Source organism: Sinocyclocheilus grahami, unplaced genomic scaffold, assembly GCF_001515645.1.
Source record: "Sinocyclocheilus grahami isolate Dianchi unplaced genomic scaffold, SAMN03320097.WGS_v1.1 scaffold469.1, whole genome shotgun sequence".
Classification (NCBI taxonomy): domain Eukaryota; kingdom Metazoa; phylum Chordata; class Actinopteri; order Cypriniformes; family Cyprinidae; genus Sinocyclocheilus; species Sinocyclocheilus grahami.
The window spans coordinates 698,567-721,076 of NW_015505648.1; the positions used below are offsets into that span (position 1 = coordinate 698,567).

Sequence of the window (22,510 nt, forward strand, 5' to 3'; positions counted from 1 at the left end):
TATTTAACAAATACTCTGTAACACCCCTCAATCAACAAACCAACTATGAGGGTCTATGGGCCCTTCCCCCGAAATGCATCTAACACCTCAGAAAGGCAGAACAGGCCTCTGGTTCCATGGCAACCAATGCTGATATCACTGGTTTTATTGCCTAAAGGAATGCGGGCAGAGCAACTCTCCCTCCATTTCTCCAAAGGAAAGACACATAATGCCCATAAAAATGGACTCTTCTCTAATTAATTCATAGGAAAACCTTTCTTTGAATGAACACACATATACTTCAGATCATTGTGTATGTTTTTACTGTTCTTGTATATTGTCTTTTGTTTTGTATACTGTTTTATGCATGCTTATGATAGAACCACTCGTTCATGTAATCTTACCTATATGTAATCTTACCATGTTTAGTATCTATGAATTCGTCTTCTGATGATCTAAACGAGAGTGTATATTATACTGTATGTTGGCACATAGGCAATATATTAGTGTTCTAAGAATCTTTAGTAATTTTGCATCAACACCCATTTGAGTTCCATATGCAAATGACCATGCTCTCAGACAAAGGGTCATACAACTCCCCAGTATTTCCAACCTCCCGCTTGGAATTTCAGCATTTCTCATTGGACAAGCCCATCCTGAGAGGCGTGAATCTTCTCAGACCTTAAAGGGCTCATGCATAGTTCCGCCCAGGTCTTCTGCTAAGTCTTCTGATTGCTGCCCGTGTGGAGAGCATGAGCTGGTGCGGGCATGCCCGGTGGGCTCCAACACATAGCCTTTCAGTCGGCGGTTCTATTCGATTCTGAGAAGATGAGGATGTGAGCTAGAATGCTTCTGCAACCCTTAAGTCTGCACCAGGCTTCGGCCTTGTCTTTACATTCACCAACGATCCTTGGATCTCAGCTGATGTCTCTTTTAGCTCTTCATCACCTTCATCTGGGAGAAAACTCTCCCGACCATGACAGAGTCAGAATAACATTGTTTTGGAGTTCATCACTCTTCAAACCCGGAAGAACGTGATCGCGACTCCTACACCATGAACCTCCAAACCATCAAGACTTTTCATCTGAGACTGCATCTGGAAGCTTGTTCCAGGCCAAGGCAATGAAAGTATCGTACATTTAACTAAACGAAACAGAGGTTTAGTATAAGCTGTAGACCCCGTTCTAAAACGGCGCTGATGGTTTTACTCAGGTGGTTAACTAACTCTTTTCATAGCTTCATTCTCTGGTTTTCCTGATGGTTTCATCCATCAAGTCTCAATTGCCCGTTCCCATGTATGAGTGATTGTTTGTTTGTTTGTTAGACTAGCTTGTGTTAGTGTTTAGTTAATAAAACTCTTGTGCACAAATTACATGAGTTTCTGATTCTGCCTTGCAAATTAATAACCACTCGTTCATGTAATCTTACCTATATGTAATCTTACCATGTTTAGTATCTATGAATTCGTCTTCTGATGATCTAAACGAGAGTGTATATTATACTGTATGTTGGCACATAGGCAATATATTAGTGTTCTAAGAATCTTTAGTAATTTTGCATCAACACCCATTTGAGTTCCATATGCAAATGACCATGCTCTCAGACAAAGGGTCATACAACTCCCCAGTATTTCCAACCTCCCGCTTGGAATTTCAGCATTTCTCATTGGACAAGCCCATCCTGAGAGGCGTGAATCTTCTCAGACCTTAAAGGGCTCATGCATAGTTCCGCCCAGGTCTTCTGCTAAGTCTTCTGATTGCTGCCCGTGTGGAGAGCATGAGCTGGTGCGGGCATGCCCGGTGGGCTCCAACACATAGCCTTTCAGTCGGCGGTTCTATTCGATTCTGAGAAGATGAGGATGTGAGCTAGAATGCTTCTGCAACCCTTAAGTCTGCACCAGGCTTCGGCCTTGTCTTTACATTCACCAACGATCCTTGGATCTCAGCTGATGTCTCTTTTAGCTCTTCATCACCTTCATCTGGGAGAAAACTCTCCCGACCATGACAGAGTCAGAATAACATTGTTTTGGAGTTCATCACTCTTCAAACCCGGAAGAACGTGATCGCGACTCCTACACCATGAACCTCCAAACCATCAAGACTTTTCATCTGAGACTGCATCTGGAAGCTTGTTCCAGGCCAAGGCAATGAAAGTATCGTACATTTAACTAAACGAAACAGAGGTTTAGTATAAGCTGTAGACCCCGTTCTAAAACGGCGCTGATGGTTTTACTCAGGTGGTTAACTAACTCTTTTCATAGCTTCATTCTCTGGTTTTCCTGATGGTTTCATCCATCAAGTCTCAATTGCCCGTTCCCATGTATGAGTGATTGTTTGTTTGTTTGTTAGACTAGCTTGTGTTAGTGTTTAGTTAATAAAACTCTTGTGCACAAATTACATGAGTTTCTGATTCTGCCTTGCAAATTAATGTCCCTTTACAGTTTTGATCCTTGCTACATGCTCTAATGCATTAATACTGTATGAAAGTATTTTCTGTGGCCACGAAAATATCCTTTCCTAGAGTTGATATGAACTTACACTGAATGTTCGCTGGACGAACAGATTAGTTGAGGTGAATTTAATTCTGCTACAGTTACTACTGGCAGCTGATATAAATAATTGTAATTAATCATAATTAATTGTAATTATTTATATACATTTCCCTTTTGAGCTAATTTGCTACAGAAAATATCTCAGTTTGCATTGAGCTTTCAGCTTCGTAACTTTGCAGATATTGTTTATGCTCAAACAACAACATTACCCACTAACTAATGTTAAAAAAGTGAAATCGCAATCAACCACCCCTTCAATGTCTTACAGTGATTGTGGCTTTGAAATACTGAGGGACAAACTACTGCTGAAAGGAGGAGTAAAAGCAGGAAAGGAGAAAGAGGGACAATCCCCAGCTAACCTAAAAATCCTATCAAATATTCATTCTGAAAAGAGAAAAGAGAGGAAATTGAAACAAAACAATCTAAACATTCCTGAGCAGACAACAGTGTTTTCTTTATTTTATGACAGGCTTCATTCTCTCTAACCCTGCAGAAAGAGATGCTCAGATCATGCTCATAGAATGCTGTACTCAAATCAAAAGGCATTTTCTTGGCGGTTTTCTGCCAATGGTGTCCAGCCATGAGTGAAACTGTCTTTATGTTTCGCTCTCTATGTGAATGACTTTTCTTCCTCTGATTTTGCATGTAAGCAGCATATTTGGGAATTCTGCAATTGACTCATAAAGAGCATGCCAACTACATGACTTTCTGTGGATGAGTGAGTTCAATGTAAACGTCTGAGTGTTCTATTGCATTTTGCTATTCTGAGAGTACTGGGGATTGAGCTTTTCTGTGATTGACAGGTCTGAGAAGTGAAGGAAATTGTACAATTCTGATGTAATTTTTCAAAAACATTGCACTACTATTACAGGAATAGTTCACCCAAATATGAATCATTCACACACCCTCCATTCCAAATCGTCTTCTTTCTTCCATGGTACACGAATGTAAATGAATTAAAAACAAAATGTCCAAGCTGTTTTATTTCCATTTAATCAACACAGATAGTGATACACAGAATAAACATAACTTTTTCCTGTGTGTCTTGTAACCTATTATTATGTGCCAGATTTCAATAAGAACTTTAATTGAGGTATATTACTAACATAAAACTTCAGAGAACTTGGATTGTAGTATACAAATTGTATGAACTCAGGGGTTAAAGCAAAACCAATCTTTTGACTGAAAATTTTTCCTCAGCCAAACCCCATTCCACAGCCATACTTGTCTCACACCCAGATTAAGAGCAGTTTTTTCTTCTTGTAATTAGGAGCACTTGTCCTCCTAATTAAAAAATGTAGGAGCACCTTCTGATCAATAATAAAAAATTCTGATAAAAAATTAGCCTTCCTAATATGAGGTGACATTTGACTCAAAGTGATTTCAGGGGCATTTTCTTTTTAGCTTTGTAATGGCATTTTTCAAATTTTATTAAATGTATGCAGTGTTTCCTAGGATTTTTTTCCAGCTGTGGTGGCAGGACTATTTCTCATGGACCACACCCCCTCCCCACCAAAGAATCATGTGCACTCAGAATTGAATTTATTTTAACTAAAAAAAGACAAGTAAATAGTAAATAATAAAATAAGAACAAATAAATTAATGACAATCAATAGCACAAACTAAAATAATAACAAGAAACAAATTAAATTAACAGTACTTTAATTTTTTCAGTTAGGTCTTACTATAATCTATTCAACTGTAAAATAACACTAGATAGTGTTCACTGTATAATGAAAGGCAGCAGGAGGTTTATTTAGGCTGCTGTCTCTTTACGACCTCATGCACGGATCTAATATACTGTTACACATGGCTCTACCTGTTTTTATACAGTCTATGGGCTCTACGCTTACTTTTCTTTTTAGGACCACTTGTCCTCCTAATTTAAAACATTTAGGAGCATGATCAATAATCAGAAATTCAAAAATTATCCTTCCTAATACGAGGTGACTTTTGACTTTTGAAGTGACTTACAGGGGTATTTTCTTTTTACCTTTGTAATGGCATAATTTTCATCTATGTCAAATTCAAAAATGTATGTTTATAGGCTTTTTAAAATTTCTATTTAAAACAATATAATAAGAAGTAGAATAAGACAAAGTTACCAATCATATGAAATTTGTATTAATAAAAAATTAATTTGTACAGAGGTGGCACAGAAGAACACAAAACGTTTAATGAGGCTCAAAGGTGGTATGAGTGCAATAAAATTCATACATTCATGTGGAGATTAATGTTTTAAATATACAATTTTGAATACAGAAATATTAAATGATTTAAATAAGTGAAATTATACGCAAAAAATTAAACTAAATTTGCCAGCAGGTGGCGGCAATTCACTGATTTTATCACTGAATCATTCATTCAATTGATTCGTTCAAACTGCTGATTCATTCAGGACTGAAGCAAGTGACTGTCTTTATGAACGGGTAATCACGAATCACTGACTCACTAGATTCGTTCAAAAACGCACTTTCATTAAAAGCAAACACAGCTGTTTAATTCATTCAGAGATGCCCCTGAGCGGTTACTATATTTGGAACTAGTTTTGTTGAAGAAATAGAGCAAAATCCGGCAGTACTTGTTTATTGAACCGTTGTATTAAATCAATATCACATTTGCAAACTCCCTTAATAACTATTAAAAGTTGTCACTCTCCTTATCGCGATCTGTGGGCACACAGAAAATAAGAGCGCGCGAGTGAGTTCTCAAGACTCAAAAGCACGTGCAAATGATATGTTCCGTCATCTGTCATCACGTTATAAGCGCGGAACCTGCGGGAATAAGACAAAGTCCCTTTAAGGGCATTCTACAGTCTTTGGAATGAGTAGAATTGTTATTAATAGCCGCAATCAGACGCCGAAATTCAAGTTCTGCTCTGTGTTCTCTGCTAATAACCCGACTGTGAATGATGCGAGCGGCATCACTATGTTGTCACTGAGAAGCTGCAGGATGATTTTTGGTGTGCCAGTGTTCTGACAAATAATGCTACCTATCAGATTATGCTACCAACACTGTATTTATCCTACTGAAAGGGTAGGTTTAGGATTGGGGTAGGTGTACATGTTAATAAAGCCTCGCACCTTATTAATATCATGCTGGAAGCAAAATCTGATAGGTAGCATTTTTCACTATCGAATTATGCTACCATCTGTTTTAATGGGAGGTAGCAAAATCTGACAGGGTAGCACACCGGCAGAACAACAACAACAACAACGTGCTACATGTTTCTTTTCCCTTAATTTTTTCCAATTGACGGAAATCTGTCGTAGACTTGCTGCAATTAACGGAAATCAGTCGTAGCGACGGAGAACTTTAATCCCCGTGAACTACTTTTAATATACAGAAAAGTTTTTTTTTGCCTTTTTGCCCTTTTTTGAGCTTGAGCGACAGAATCACCACCCACTTCCATTTAAAGGGGTCATGAACTGAGGAAGCATAATTGCCTTGATCTTTTGACATAGGCTACAAGAGGTCATTGTACTACAAAAACATCCTGTAAGTTAACTCAAAACTTTCTCATTAGTCTAAAAAACAAAAAGCCAGTTCTATCAAACCTCTATTATATAGTGTTTGTGTGTGTGTGTAATATCACACACCTCCAGCTCCTGCTCCCTCTGCAATGCAAACTGTTTGAATGACTTGACAATGATCCCTGCATTCGAGCAGTCATACACGAAGATGGAGGGACTTCCCATCCACGTCTGTAGGTCGTAGATGGAGAGTGGGATGTACTGTGTGTAGTTCTGAAAGAGAGAGAGAATGAAAGATATTATTTTTGACCAGTGGCGATTAAAGCTTGCATGGTGCCGTGAGCGAACCACCCCATCTGCCACCCCTAAATAAGATTTGCTTGTATATATATAACCCTGGACCACAAAACCAGTCATAAGTCGCACTGGTATATTTGTAGCAATAGCCAAAAATACATTGTATGGGTCAAAATTATCGATCAGTTCTGGCTGACAGGGATATCTTTGATTCTAAATTTGATAGTGACTTTGTTAGGCAAGCCATCAAATAACACCTCTGCGCTAGAGAGAAAAGGATCCTTGATGTATTCTCTCTGTCAGTGAACGACTTAATTGTTTCGCAATGCAATGAGCAATTCGGTAACAATTCAGTAGCATTATTTTTAGGTCTAACAAAAACATGGAGAGTGCTGGTTTACTTTTCATAATAGGACACTGCGCATCTGATGGACTCTGCCCTGTCTGCCTGATCTTTAAAGGATTTCTTGTGTTTAGTTTCAAAGTGGCGCTTAACATTTTCTAAACAAAGTGCAAATGGCATGGTCTTTTTGAAAAATAAAATCATATTCTTCTCTCCAAGATGGCTGAAATAAACGAACACACGAGTTTCAGCACCGCGGTGAGCGCAAACTGCACACACAAACTGTACACGTGACGACGTCTACAGCACAGTGAAAGCTATAACTAATTAAATATGTAAAGTTTATTAAGGATTATTAGGTTATTTTTCACACGAATCCGACCAGGACATTTCTTGAAAAACAAATAATATTAATTTTGTAACCAAATATAGCATTCATCTGCATGTGCTTGGCTTGCCATTGATTTTCCCTCAGCGTGCCAAAAATGGCACGTGTGCCTGGTTGCCGACCCTTGATATACTGTACAGCAAAAAACATTAATAAAGTGAGTGATATTACGTTTGTTTAAAAAAAATACATTCTATATGTAACGAATCAGCTCATGAGGAAATATGAATAATTAGCCATAACTAGTTATAATTAATTATTCATATTTTAGATCCGCAAAATCACATTTTACTGTCTGGTTATGTAAGCTAGTTGGTCAGACAAAGGAATGCTGCTGCTCTATGTATAATTGCATAAGTGATATATAAGCAATTATACATATCATATCTGTATAGATACCGTTTATCTTTTCACATTTCGCCTCTTCTTTTTTTCCCAATTTGGACTCCTGATGGCTTACCTTCCAACTCTCCCTGATTAAGTTACTTTAGTGAAACTGACTTGAAATAAAAAATAAAAATGAAATAAAGTGAATAACGTGAAAAAGAAAAGTGTCACTGCGGCATTAAATTTAGATCTGCCCATGTTGCATATTTCTTTTTATGCATTTTTTTTTAACAGTGGCCCACATTATAACCAATCACAATGTGTTTTGTTCAATGTGTGCGCTCGCTGACTGAATTTTGCACTCTCGCGAATTCTCACATCAGAAACAACCAAGTGCAGATGTACGTGCGATGCAAGCAAGAGATTCATTTCACAGTGTAGACAGTTTCAGTGATTATAATGTGAGTTTTTTTTTAGAGTGCTTAAATGCACGCTAGACTTAAGTCATTGATAATGTTCTATATGATAAATTAAATGTTCTTTGTTCGATTTCTGTATATAATGTATTCGCTGTTTGAATAACAGCAAAATTAAAGCATAATTTACAGTGTTTTTATTCAATTAATCTGTGATCATCTTACAAATTCAGCAGTATTAAAAATATTTTATTACACGAGTAGGATTCCGGCCTTCAAGATATTGAAACCCTTGAATCTATAAACAGATACAAACAAACATTGAATCTCTACATTCCACCGGGAAAACTAAAGGTTCGTCTCCCCAGCCATCTGCAGTCATAAAACTACTTACAGGGTCAGCTCAGGGTCTCAGCAGTTCCTGTCTCTCTCTGCTTATCTTTACAAAGAAAACACGGAGCTAATGATTTGCCAGGCCACCTCCATGTCGACACAATACTAAGACAACAAGAACTGACCCCTCCCATCTGGACTCGTTTAAGCTACAGAAGGTCAGTAGGTTTTGTGACTGGTTTCAGCATCAATAAAACATCTAATGGACCAAAGAACAAAGAACCTGGTACCTAAACAGAGCCCCGCACAGAATCACACGGATGGACTTATGCCGCAGAGCAAAAACCCAACGCGAGACAGACTAGCTTGCTTGCTGCTTCTCCTGCTCTCGCCTGTCGCCCATTCATGTTTCATTTATAAAGAAGGACTGTCTGGTGTCATATAATTTCAAGGTTAAAACTGTTGCCAAAAAGATCCCTAGTCAGTTTGTTAAAAGATACTGAAATCACGGCTCGCTGGACGACCGTTGATTTAAAGTGTAACATAACAAATTTGAAATCGGTTTAATCAGGTGGACTTCGAATTTTCAAATCCGAGTCCTATCAAAACCTGAATCAATAATAATAATTAATTCCCTTACAACTGAGTTCAAATTCCTTACACACGACACCCGTATTTGCTACTCACAGACTTGTTTATAATGTGCATAGTAAGGCTAAACATAAGTCTACTGGGCGCACACACAGAGTCCCGTCCAGGTTAATTGACCCACATGGTGACACCATATTTTATAAAAAAATAAAATAAAAAAAAACCTGATCACGTATTCTGCTTTTTTTTCTTGTGCAGGCCCCCCGTTCCGCCCCTGGCAAGATGCCGTTCTAAGCGGCTGCCCATGTCACCCATACCTAAATCTGCCACTGTTTTTGACAACTCAACAACTCAGTTCATGCCCTAACTCATTAAATTAATTTTAATTTAAGAACTTAAGGAGAGTACAAGAGTAAACAAACTACTGTGGTTAGCTGCTGTGCAGAGAGATTGAAATAAGTTTACTATTCAGCACTGCTCACTAAACCCATTTTTTCCTGGTTCTTTTTACCTTACCTTGTTGAAGACCCAGATCTCTCCATTGACAGTGGGTCGAGGCACTCCATGGCCATTATAATGAAAGAGAACACGTTCCTCCTTGGCATTTCTCCGCAGTGAAGTACACAATTTCTTCACCTCGTCAACTGTAGGATCCAAACTCTGCTTATAGCGGGCCTGGAAGAGAGAGGATATTAGATAACAATGACATCCAGTGAAAACATTAATGAAGGAGTATGTCAGTGCAGCTCTCAAAATATCTGAGAACTCCAGATATAATATAAAAATGAGCATTAAAACAGATTGAAAGTCATCAACCAAATTAATCTACTTTAAAGTAAACAGTACAGAAAATCTGCTATTTTCAGGCCATTTTCAAGATTATTTGTATTGATAAATGTGCACACTTGGCTGAAGAATAAAAAAAAGAGACTGTTCTAAAATCAAATTTTTTTTTCTCCCCGTTTTAATATATATGCATTCTATTTAATATGTATATTTTTTATTTCAGTTAAATGGATAGAGAGAAGTAGAGTTTGTTTGTGTGCTGTATGCACTGCTACAGTCGCTTTCCACAACCAATAAAATAAATAAATACTTCAGTACCTGATTACCAAAAATTACAACACTCATGAATAAAATGACATTTTTGCTCAGTGATTCCAATACATCCCTGCGGTGAGCTACTTGAACTGGTGGGAGCAAAATTGGCCATGGCAAAAACTGGTGTACACTAGGGGTGTAACAGTACACAAACATGACGTGTCGGTACGTACCTCAGTTTTGAGGTCACGGTTTGGTTCAGCAGGAGAGGGAAAACTAAACATAAAATAAACTAAACAAAAAAATTTTTATTTTTTTTAAACAGTGATTTACTGAACAGACTGTTCTTTCTTTAAATAATTGCAAATTTTCTTTTTCATCAAATCTACCCCAATTTATGCTCTAAACTGTGGGGAGCCTTTTGACATTACTATAAGGTAAAGAAAAAAAGAAAAGAGAAAAAAAAATTAACAACAAAAGCCCAAACTTAAATTTAATAACTATTTATTTTTTAATATAATAATCAACACTTAAATAAAATAAAAAAAATTGTATGCAAACATGTAAATTGCACATAATGCAGTTTTAAATTAACTTCTAAATTACAAAATTTATAGCCTATATGTTGTTGAAATATTCATTTACACATTGGCTGTCATAACTTGTTTCATAACAGATTTATTTAAACATAAAATAATAAGACACCTCTAATAGGTAAAGTAAAATATAATGAGTATACGAAATGCTCTCCAGACTTAATTTCTCTAGCATACTAACTGGCTGTGAACACTAATGACTTGCCTGAGGTAAATAAATTGCTACGTGTCAAGCGGTTTTATTGATGTCTTTTCGCGGTTGAAACACTGATTGAGCGATTACATGAGGCATGCAATGGTTATTTCATGTTAAAACTAGTAGTAAAGAGGAAGGAATGATAATATGTAATTTATTTACTCTCCATTTATGACTGTTTGTGCTACTGCTGCTGCTGCGTGTGTGTGTGTGTGTGTGTGTGTGTGTGTGTGTGTGTGTGTGTGTGTGTGTGTGTGTGTGTGTGTGTGTGTGTGTGTGTGTACAGAGAGTATGGATAATAAGAAGAGAAGGGTTTTGGGAATGACTGTAAAAGCAGGACAAAAAAAAGTTAAAATGAGGAAATAGTTTTATAAATACCCAGTTAAATATGTGACTATTATTCACTGCACTGACAGATCTATCTAACATTATGTTTATATTACTCTTATTTTATTTATTTATTTTTAATTTTGCCCAAGAACATTTATTTAATATGAAGTACACTTCACTGGTGTGGCTCAAAATCTCAGAAAAACTACAAACTTTATAACAATGGAATAATACAATAGAAATTTGATCATCACAGAGGCGGCAAAAATTGTATGTGCCATGTGTGAGAAAGGGGGAATGATGCAATGTGAAACGCCTCATTCTTTCACTGTCCTCTCCAGCTGGTGTAAGCATTTGTGTGTGTGTGTGTGTGTGTGTGTGTGGTATTACATAACTCCGAGTGAATGAGAGATAGTGTTTGGGAGAGTGTTAAGGAATTGTGTTTAGAGCTGTTTATCTCACAGCCTCATGTCCTGACATACACTACAGGTCAGTGGACTGGTGTGTGAGTGGGAGTAGATTTTGCCTAGATTGGGGGGACCAGATGCCTCCACAAGGATAGGCAATTGTGAAATCACCTACAATGTTGGGCCAGCACGAACCCCCCACCCCCAACCCCCACTAAATAATGTGTTAATGAAAACGTAAAAAGGTTTTGTGAGGGTTAGGGGATAGAAAATAACTCATGATCAAGCTGAGTTAATGTCTTAGATAAGGACTTTACAACTGAGGACCGGAAGTCCTTCAGCATCCAAGTCAGACATGCCCATTCTTAGAGAGACCAAATGTTGTCCTTCATCTGGCACAGAAATAAAACAAACAAGATGATGTGGAGACATCACACTACCCAATCATTTAGTGGTAGGCCTTTCCATTACTTAGGGTGATGATACACAGGACAACTTTTTGAGCAACTTTGCCGGGCAAGTTTTTTGAGCAGTGTTGCTTGGGCACTTTCCCACTGAGAACGGGTAGCACATTTCTATCTAGATCATTTGGTCATGGGCCCTGGTTGTCCGGCAACATTGCTCAAAAAGTTGCCCCATGTATCATCAGCCTTATAATATCAGATGTGTAATAAATTCAGTGGTCCACTCCAAAGACAATTATTCTGCTTATCCACAGTTAACCATTTTCAGGTATGGTCCTTAAAACACTCCTCGGTGAAGAACTATTTTCTTATGCCATCCATTAAGCATCTTGCTACAAACACCGCAAGCTATCATTACTAGGGTTTGCAGTGACTAGACAATCTATCACCATTCAATGTTGTCCTCTAATTAGATTGCAAAACTGGCATTCCATGAGTCTTGACTTTTTTCATTTGTTTCACTGATTGCCTGTGTTCCACACAGGCTGCCATCTGTGTGATGCTCGGAGACACACAACGGTTGATCCTGCTTTAGCTTCTTTTGGAATTATTTTCATTGACAGAGCAACAATAAACAATAAACAATAGAAACAATATAATATGTCCATATTGTGGCTAAAATGTAAACTATTATTTTGTGTATTTGGTGTAATGAAATGTGTTTATGCGGTTTAAGGTTAAAAAAACACATTATTTTCCACATACTGTACATTACTGTTTCTCCTCTATCCCCCGCCTTTCTGAAACGCATCGATTTTTACAAAGCTCATCGTTCTGAAAAGCGAGGTGTGCTCTGATTGGCCAGCTATCCAGTGCATTGTGATTGGCTGAATACCTCAAGCGTGTGACGGAAATGTTACGCCCCTTCCCATACTGTGATGCCATGTCCCGGTGCGGCGAGACAAAACCAATAAAACCCATTACAAACAAGGCATTTGTAGCATCCAGTGGGGACATAATTACTGATTATAATGACTTATACTGTCTTGCTTTGTGACATGATGCTCCCTCATGCTGGAAAATGCACGGATCATCACCAAATTGCTCATGGATCGTTGGAAGAAGTCGCTCTTGCAGGACGTTTTGATACCATTCTTTATTCATGGCAGTGTTTTTGGACAGAATTATGAGAGAGCCCACTCCCTCGGTTGAAAAGCATCTCCACACATGGTCTCAGGATGCTTCACTGTTGGCACAACACAGGACTCATGGTAGCGTTCACTTTTTCTTCTCCAAACAATCGATTTTCCAGATGTCCCAAACAGTCGGAAGGGAGCTTCATCAGAGAAAATAAGTTTTCTGCTGTCCAATCCTTGTACTTCCTGCAGAATTTCAGTCTGTTCTTGACGTTGTTCTTGGAGAGAAGTGGCTTCTTTGCTGCCCTTCATGACACCAGGCCGTTGTCCAAAAGTCTTGGCCTCACTGTGCATGCAGATGCTCTCACACCAACCTGCTGCCATTCCTGAGCAAGCTCTGCACTGGTGGTGACACGATTCCGTAGGAGGAGGATGGTCTTGGAGCTTGCTGGACACTCTGGGACGTCCTGAGGACTTCTTCACTGCAGTCGAACCTCTCTCCTTGAAGTTCTTGATGATCTGGTAAATGGTTCAAGAACACAATGATTGGAAGCGCTTCTTCCCTCCTTTTTTTGTAATCAGTCTGCTCTTACAATCTATTTAATATGATAGATTCATTCACAAACTGGTCCAGCTGGGGCTCAACACTTTGCTGTGCAACTGGCTGTTGGACTTTCTGACTGGAAGACCTCAGGCAGTACGGGTCGGCAGCAACACATCCAGCACCATCACACTGAACACTGGGGCCCCCCAAGGATGTGTGCTGAGCCCCCTCCTCTTCACTTCACTCTGCTGACCCACGACTGCACACTGTCACACAACTCCAACCTCCTCATCAAGTTTGCGGATGACACGACTGTAGTGGGTCTCATTAGCAACAGAGATGAGACAAACTACAGGAGCGAGGTGAACCGCCTGGCCTGGTGGTGCAGTGACAACAATCTCTCTCTGAATGTGAAGAAGCATGCTCCTCTGACTGTCAATGGTGTGACTGTGGAGAGGGTGAGCAGCACCAAGTTCCTGGGTGTGCACATCACAGAGGATCTCTCCTGGACTGACAACACCGCAGCACTGGCCAAGAAAGCACAGCAGCGTCTCTACTTCCTCCGCAAACTGAGAAGAGCCAGAGCCCCGGCCCCCATCATGTGCACCTTCTACAGAGGCACCATCGAGAGCATCCTGACCAGCTGCATCACTGTGTGGTATGGCGCCTGCAACTCGTCCTGCCGCAAGTCACTTCAACGCATAGTGAGAGCAGCTGAGAAGATTATGTGCTGTACATGTGGAAGAATTGACAATAAAGCAGACTTGACTGGACTTGACTACAGTGATTTTACCTGACTAGTACTCATTCGCATTTTCAATGATTAGTCAATTAATGTTAGCTGGTCATTTTGTGTCAGGATCAAAAAACTGTGAAATTTGGTTTTGGTTTTGTTTTTTTGTGAAAAGTAAATTTTTTGCCCAATTAAGCTTTTAGCAATTATTTAAAATGCATCTGATCACTCTACACAATAATCTAGAAACAATGTGAATGAACACCACAACAGCTTAAGCAGACAACTTTGCAAAACACAAAATTTGTCACTGCCAAAACTTTTGGCCATGACTGTAGTTCTGAATTAGATTTTTTTTAACTTGAATATTAAACATTTGAAATTTAACACAACTGAATGCTTTTATGGCAGAGTTTTATAGACATGTATTTTCAAACAGCAATTTTTTTGTTCTGAAATCTTAGACTGCAAATATCCAGTTTTTAAAAATACAGCTTCAAGAATTCAAGATGAAGAGGAAATTCGGAACATTAAATTCAATATTCTAAAATTCAATACGCAGAAATTCAGATCATACATAAAGTAGGTCAGCGGTAATCCACAGGGAAGAGTAGATGATCTCCGAAAAGTCAAACGAAGCATTTTGGCCAATTAGTGGTTTCATTCATTCTGTGATTGGATTCCATGCTGATGTTTGTAAACTATTTTGAGCTGAAGGCATTGTGAACAAACATTACAGTATAACCATAACCATTCATTTCAGCTTAATAGCCTATAATACACATTAGGGATGCACGATATTGGATTTTTGCCAATATCCGATATGCCGACATTTTTCAACAAATTTTGGCCGATAGCCGATGCCGATATATATTTTTTTGTTTGGAAACAACACCAAGTCTCTCCTGTGTGGAAATTATAAGATAATTATTTTTAATTTTGGTTAGTTTTTAACAAGAACTTATTTGTTAGAATTAAATAAACAATAATGAAGTTCTTTTATAATAACAGTACATTGAAGCTTTGAAAATAACTATAAATAAACTGCAATCAATTGCTGCATTTTTTTTTTCAGAACGATGCAGCATTAACCATAACATTTTATTTTAAGATTTAACATTTGTAGATGGTCTAACGCAAAAGAGTTGTAAAAATTCTGTAAATCTTTTAGAGATCATAATTTGTTTAAAAAATATAACATATTACACATTAATGCATAAATCACTATATATAGAATTATTAATTTACAAGTGTCATGTTTGTGAACAGTGACTCCAATCACTATTCAGGCAAAATTTTGCTTCAAGAATGAGCCACACTGCTGATCTAATTGCTACACACCCTGAGCACATGTGAGTTAATGTATTCCTCTTATCGGCAAGACATATCGGCATAATTTTTCTTATCACACCGATGCGGATATTTACATTTAAAGCCATTATCGGCCGATTCCGATATCAGTCCGATAATATCATGCATCCCTAATACACATTAAACTATATAAAATATTGGATTGTAGATTCACACAGTGTGCCTCTCTAGTCTTGTAGTCCTCTGTAACGGCGTTCAGAATAGATAATTTTTTATATGAATTATAAAATCGCTATGTAGGCTCATTTCAAGTGTTTAGGAGTTTGGGAGTATTATCATGCTTACTGTATGACATGGATCAATCCCTTGCATTTTTTTCCTGCGCAAAGAACTTAAAATAAACGTGTGACTAGTTGACTAGAAAAAAATCTTTAGTAAGGGGCAGGCTTGGCACAAGGAACCGATCCATTTTTTAAATAAAATGCTATGACATTATGAATGACCACAAATCACGTCACGTATTGCACTGCACGAGTTATCCATGGGAGTCAAATGTTTTTATTTTATGCAAGACATATCGGCATAATTTTTCTTATCACACCGATGCGGATATTTACATTTAAAGCCATTATCGGCCGATTCCGATATCAGTCCGATAATATCATGCATCCCTAATACACATTAAACTATATAAAATATTGGATTGTAGATTCACACAGTGTGCCTCTCTAGTCTTGTAGTCCTCTGTAACGGCGTTCAGAATAGATAATTTTTTATATGAATTATAAAATCGCTATGTAGGCTCATTTCAAGTGTTTAGGAGTTTGGGAGTATTATCATGCTTACTGTATGACATGGATCAATCCCTTGCATTTTTTTCCTGCGCAAAGAACTTAAAATAAACGTGTGACTAGTTGACTAGAAAAAAATCTTTAGTAAGGGGCAGGCTTGGCACAAGGAACCGATCCATTTTTTAAATAAAATGCTATGACATTATGAATGACCACAAATCACGTCACGTATTGCACTGCACGAGTTATCCATGGGAGTCAAATGTTTTTATTTTATTTAATCTTTTTTATGTATGGGGGTGCTAGCCCCTAGCGCTGCCCAGCAGAGACTATTATAGTGACATACAGGAGTCATACACTAGGCGCGCATGTGTTTGTTATTATTGATGCGCAACCAAACCTATCTGCACTCATGGCGCACGGATCGCTATAACATCATATTTCTGCTTGAACACAGTTCTGTATATTCATGTAGTTGTCAAAATTAATGTACAGCAAAGTGTTTTATAACAGATGCTTGCTGAAGAAGCGCATTTTGGAGAAGTTTCTGAGGATCAGTTATGTACATATGGGCATCAAACGCTTCAAATTTGCTAATTCTGACAGAGGAACTATTCACTGATGACATCGGCCCGCCTTTCGATTGCCGATCGAGTTTCCACACATTCAGAATGGTTTCATTTTTCAATTGTATTTTGGTGTGTTTAATTATTCTGCATGGATCTGTGTATGCAGTCCTTTGGCATCTCCCTGTGGTCTTGTTTGGTATGGCAGGTTGACTTGTGCTTATTTGTTAAAGTTACTTTATAATTAAGGTTTACGTACTTTTAAGTAGCTACTTTTAAGTTGTAAAGAATATCTGCCGTTTCTGCAGATATATCTTACATTTTTGCAAAGTATGTATTGATTTGGAAAGGAGGGGGGCCTTGGAGTAAAAACGGTTGAGAACCACTGGCTTAGACATGTTTCACATTCTGAGAATGCTAACCTAACATATAAGTATATAAACCATAAATGTTTAAGAATCACTTAGGCTACCTCTGGGCGATTCATGATCAGGTAGATCTTGATCAGCACGCTCATGCTAGAAAACTACTAATTGGCCAAAATTCTTCGTATGACTTTTCTATCTATCATCTACTCTTCCCTGTGGATTACCTCTGACCTACTTTCTGTACGATCTGAATTTCTGTGTTTTGAATTTTAGAATATTTAATTTGATGTTCCGAATTTCCTCTTCATCTTGAAAACTTGAAGCTGTATTTTTAAAAACTGGATATTTGGAGTCTAAGATTTCAAAACAAAAAAAATTGCTGTTTGAAAATACATGTCTTTAGAACTCTGCCATAAAAATATTCAGGTGTGTTAAATTTCAAATGTTTAATATTCAAGTTTAAAAAAAAATCTAATTCAGAACTATGTTAATTGCCACATAATATTCAGTTTTGTTAAATGACACTTGTCAATAATTCAAATTTACACAATACTAATTCAATTAGTTTTGTCATATTATAAGCTCCATATTAAGCGGGACTGGGACCATGCTGTCTCTCCATGTAATTGGCTGGACAGTTAGTTCAAGTGTGTGAGTGTGAGTCAGAAGCTGTTAAAGCGACAGGTTTGAACCAGATGAGGGTCAGGACTGAAAGACACGTCACCTCCTGTCCTCCTGTCCAAATCTGTGAGGAGTCACACTTCCTCATACACACACACACACACACACACACACACACACACACAGGAGCTGTATACTTCGCAGCTAAATAATGTGACTGTTTCTGTGACTAAGTGACATTATTATGCAACTGGATGGAGTCCGAAAGCAATCAGTTTGTGTTAGGTGATGAGAGCCAGAGAAATGAAAGACTTATTTAAAAAACACAAAAACACTATGCTTATCAGATGATTGTGTAACACCACAGCAGGACGGATGCTCAACTGAAGAGGATGTGATACGAACATGATTATTCCATATCATACAAAATGAAAATAAATAAATATATTTCACTGCACATACACACAGTTGTGTTAAACCAAGAGAGATACTATAAAGAACACTCTGGTAAAGAAAAAAGTAACTTCGTTTTCCTTGGGATTGTAAAAGTGTCTTGGTCATTAAAATGTATATACATTTTATATTTAAACATATAATATATATTTAATATATAAATATAAATGTTATATTTAAATATTTAATTTATATTTAAAAGTGGAAAAAGGATAAACATTCATGAAAGACAAATAGCAATAAATAAAAAAAGGAAAACCTAAATTAAATAACAATAATAAAGCATTTAAAAAAATTTAAAAATTAAAAATAAACTATTTAGGTTATGAAGTTAACATTGAAACAATTCAGATTAATAGTTTTTTCTCACATTTTTCAAAAGAACTGTCTATTTAAACATATTTTACTACTAACCCTGTAATGTGTGGTGGTAATGAAGCGCACAATGCATAGAGAATATCCAAAACAATCGACCTTAATGACAAAATCTCAGGAGAAACAGCAAATATACAATGCAACTATGCAATAAAGTATGACACGGAACAATGAAGAGAGGAAACTGACGACTTAAATATACAGTGATAGAGATAACGCGATGAACAACAGGTGAACGCAATCCAATTAGAAACCATAGAAACTAACTAGCAAACAGAACTCAGGCAATGCAAAACAGGGAAGAGTTTGAAAATGAAACCAAAAGAGAACGAGACTGTAACTAACCCCTGTACATCTCCAGCCCCTGTGTTAGATTGCTTGTGTGTGTGTGTGTTCACACAATGAAGTACAGAAAAGGGTTAAAAAATACTACAAAGCATGTCATGCTAATATGATCCACACACTTCCACTCAAATCAATACATACTCAGAAGCTTACTGAAACTAACACCCTGTCTACACCAGACACATCGCACCAAAAGCCAATAGAACCCATTATAATCATTATGATACTGTCTACACTGGATGTGGTGTGATGAACTACTGCCAGTAAATGGATGCCCTTCTGACATACTCCTTGTGCTGCATTTGTCATTTGTGTCAGTTTTGATGCATCCAGTGCAGACAGCCTCCGGTTGTTTCGGCAATCCGCCTAATGTAGACACGGACAATAAACTTAAATTTAAAACAATAAGCCAATACATTTTTTAAAGCAATGTTGTTGTTTTTTTTTAAATAAACTGCTGTATGTACTGCTGTAATTAGTCACTTATTAGTTTATTAACAGTTGCTAATAGCAGTTAGACAGCTACAAAGAAACAAAGGCACATTAATACAAAACTGATATATCTAAGAGCATTAATAATAAATATGTGGTCGTATATGTACCTCCTTTACTTGCACTATACTGCCGGTGGACAGCTGCTTTTTTATATCAATTCTTCAGTTCATCTACATAAACTAGGCCTACCTTTTGAAAGCTGAAAACCTTAAGATTCGACTTCTGAACTTACTGTTTTAAATCAATAAATTATAATGGAAATAATATTTTACAAATATTTTTTGGGAAAAAAAAAAAAACTTTTTGCACAAGAGACATTGTTATGTTCCAGCACCTTTGTTTGCGATTAGATCATTTTAAGCCACTAAACTTCATTCCAAAGATTAAACAAATCCATTAAAGTGGTCAATCAGTGACTCTTGGCTGGATAAAGCAAACCAGTGTCTCGCTAGTAGTGTTGATGGATGACGATTATAACCTAGGTAAGGATAACTGCAGTGACATAGAGGAGTCATACTTCAGGCACGTATGAGTTCATTATTACTGATGCGCAAACAAAATGTGTACATGCACTCTTAACACACTGACTGTTAACATAGTGTTGTTGTTTTTTTCTTTCCCCCTCCACATCTCCCTGTGATCCTCTTTGGTACCTACTTTATTTGTTCCAAAAAACAAACAAAAAAATGTACACTGTCTTTGGAAAGAAATAAACAAAAAACAGCTCTAATATGTAATGTAAGATAACGCAGTTCACTAACAAAGCATCTCTTCACTGTGGCACTCTGCATAGAGATGGAAATCCACTACTGATACCAGCAGATAGAATGTGATGTCACTGAAGTCTACACGGAGCTAAGGAGCAATATTTATAGCCAGATCGATATCTCTGTAAATCTACACCTGAATCTTCTCTGGGGTTTGTGTGTCATTTGTGACATTCAGATCTGACTGTTTTGTGTTTGTGTGTGCATGTGCCATCTGAACATGCTGATAAGCTCATTTTTGTATTATTTTTGCATAATTGTTTTTAATTTATAAAACAGTTGTAGTGTTCATATACTGTACATAGAGTTTAAAGTAACACTTTATTTTAAGGTGTCCTTGTTACACGTTACATGTACTTTAATGTACATAATTACATGCAAGTAACCCTAAACCAAACCCTAATCCTTACCCTAACCATGTAGTAAGTACATGTAGTTAATTAATATTACTCAGTACTTAAATATATAATTACACTGTAACAAGGACACAAAAAGTAACAGTTTAATAAAAGAATCCAGAAAATATAATAAAATATTCAGTAGTCAATGTATTATGTACTGTAAATCAGTTTTTAATCAGCATAGAACAAGCTTATTAGCTTACACATAGTTTTACAAGGTGAACACTTAACAATATTACTGCAAGCCTACTATAACAGTGAAGTTCTCTGGTTTCATTTTACAGTATTTATACAGTCAATAACTGAGGCACAAGATAGTAAATGCGTTTGAAATGAAATGAGCGAGAGCACGGTGGTGTGATATGAGACATGTGAAAAAAGCTCCAGCCTTAAATACCCATATGACTATATTATTCTGCAACTGACCAATCAGAATCGGAGTAATCCAGGGAGTCGTGTAGTAAATGGCAACCTGCACAACTTTTCAAGTAAATCTGAAATTATAATTTTACTTTCTATAACATGCTTTCTATATTTATTTAGCTCACTTAATGGTGCTTTACAATGAATTTCTCAATCTAAATGACAATATGCATACAAGACAAATGAAATAGAATGGACTACCACAGTTAAGATTGATAAACTATATATACATTTCCTTAAAGCTGACATAACACACAGTTTCTGCCAATCTCATGTTAATCTTGAGTATAACGTAGTACTGCATCCTTCATATCTCCCGAAGAATCTTTCGTTTTATCAGATTTATAAAAGAAAGATACAACTGTACCACTTCTCTCCAAAAACAGTCAAGTTCCTGGAGGTGTGCCATGGGTGGAGCTAGAGAGTCACAAGAACGCAAAGTTTTTGAGTAGTGATTCTCTGCCAGCTGTAATATTGACGTAAAACAAAACTGGTACAAAAACTTTACTCACTTGCATTAACTAAACTCTTAAAAATAAAGGTGCTTCAAAAGGTTCTTCACAGCGATGCCATAGAAGAACCATTTTTGGTTCCACAAAGAACCATTCAGTCAAAGGTTATTTAAAGAACCATTTCTTTCTTACCTTTTTGTAATCTGAATAACCTTTTTTCACCACAAAGAACCTTTTGTGAAACAGAAAGGTTTTTCAGATGTTAAAGGTTCTTTATGGAACCATTTAGACAAAAAGGTTCTTCTATGGCATCGTGAAGCACCTTTATTTTTAAGAGTGTATGGCTAACAAATTAACGAATGAAGCATGTTGATGGGCTGAAGGAGTGTCTTTGGCACAGAAATATTCCATCATACGTCCAACTTGTTTTGTGAGACTTTGGTTAAGTTTAGCATAAGGATCCAAACACTTTAGCGTGTAAATAAGACAGAATGACATTTAGATTAGACATCCCCTTTAAATTTAAACTGCATAGTCTACAATAATGTAGGCAGTGTAACACTTAGCATACACTGTGAGTGAGGCAATATTTCTTTCACTAGACACGTCACTATCTGAAACCTTTTTCTGCCCCTTTCAATTGATAAGTCAATTGTTTTGGCCAATGTCCAATAGATAAGATAAGAAGTTTTATTTTTCGATACCGATGATTTGTCAAAAGATTTGTGATGCATCACCACTTAACCCTCATAACACCTTAGGGTTTTTTTTTTTTTTACCCGGAAGAGATACATAAACATTTCTGAAATTGCATAGTTTTTAAGAAAGGGAACAAAACTTTGCAAATATTTTAAGACCCTTTAAAATACACATTCATTCATTTACATATTTGTTTCAATTATTTTTTATAATATGTGTTCAGGTCATTCTGGACCAGGGTATGGAGTACAGTGTCAAAAATAAGTTTTGTAAAATATCTATGAAATGATATTAGTGTCAATAAACTTTTGTAAAATATATTTAGCCTTTGCTAACCATTGACAAACCATTGCAGCAT

General features: G+C 36.9%; 1 protein-coding gene across 3 annotated transcripts in view; it reads right to left on the reverse strand.

Annotated features, from left to right (window-relative positions):
• The window catches only part of LOC107553319 (regulatory-associated protein of mTOR-like), a 302,737-nt gene that overhangs the window by 229,661 nt on the left and 50,566 nt on the right, over positions 1-22,510 (reverse strand). For all 3 annotated transcript variants that reach the window (XM_016235517.1, XM_016235516.1, XM_016235515.1), the window contains 2 exons: positions 9,215-9,373; positions 6,130-6,276 (listed from right to left, as the gene is read on the reverse strand). In XM_016235517.1, the coding sequence (XP_016091003.1) occupies positions 6,130-6,276; positions 9,215-9,373 (306 nt within the window). The remainder of the gene's footprint in view (positions 1-6,129; positions 6,277-9,214; positions 9,374-22,510) is intronic.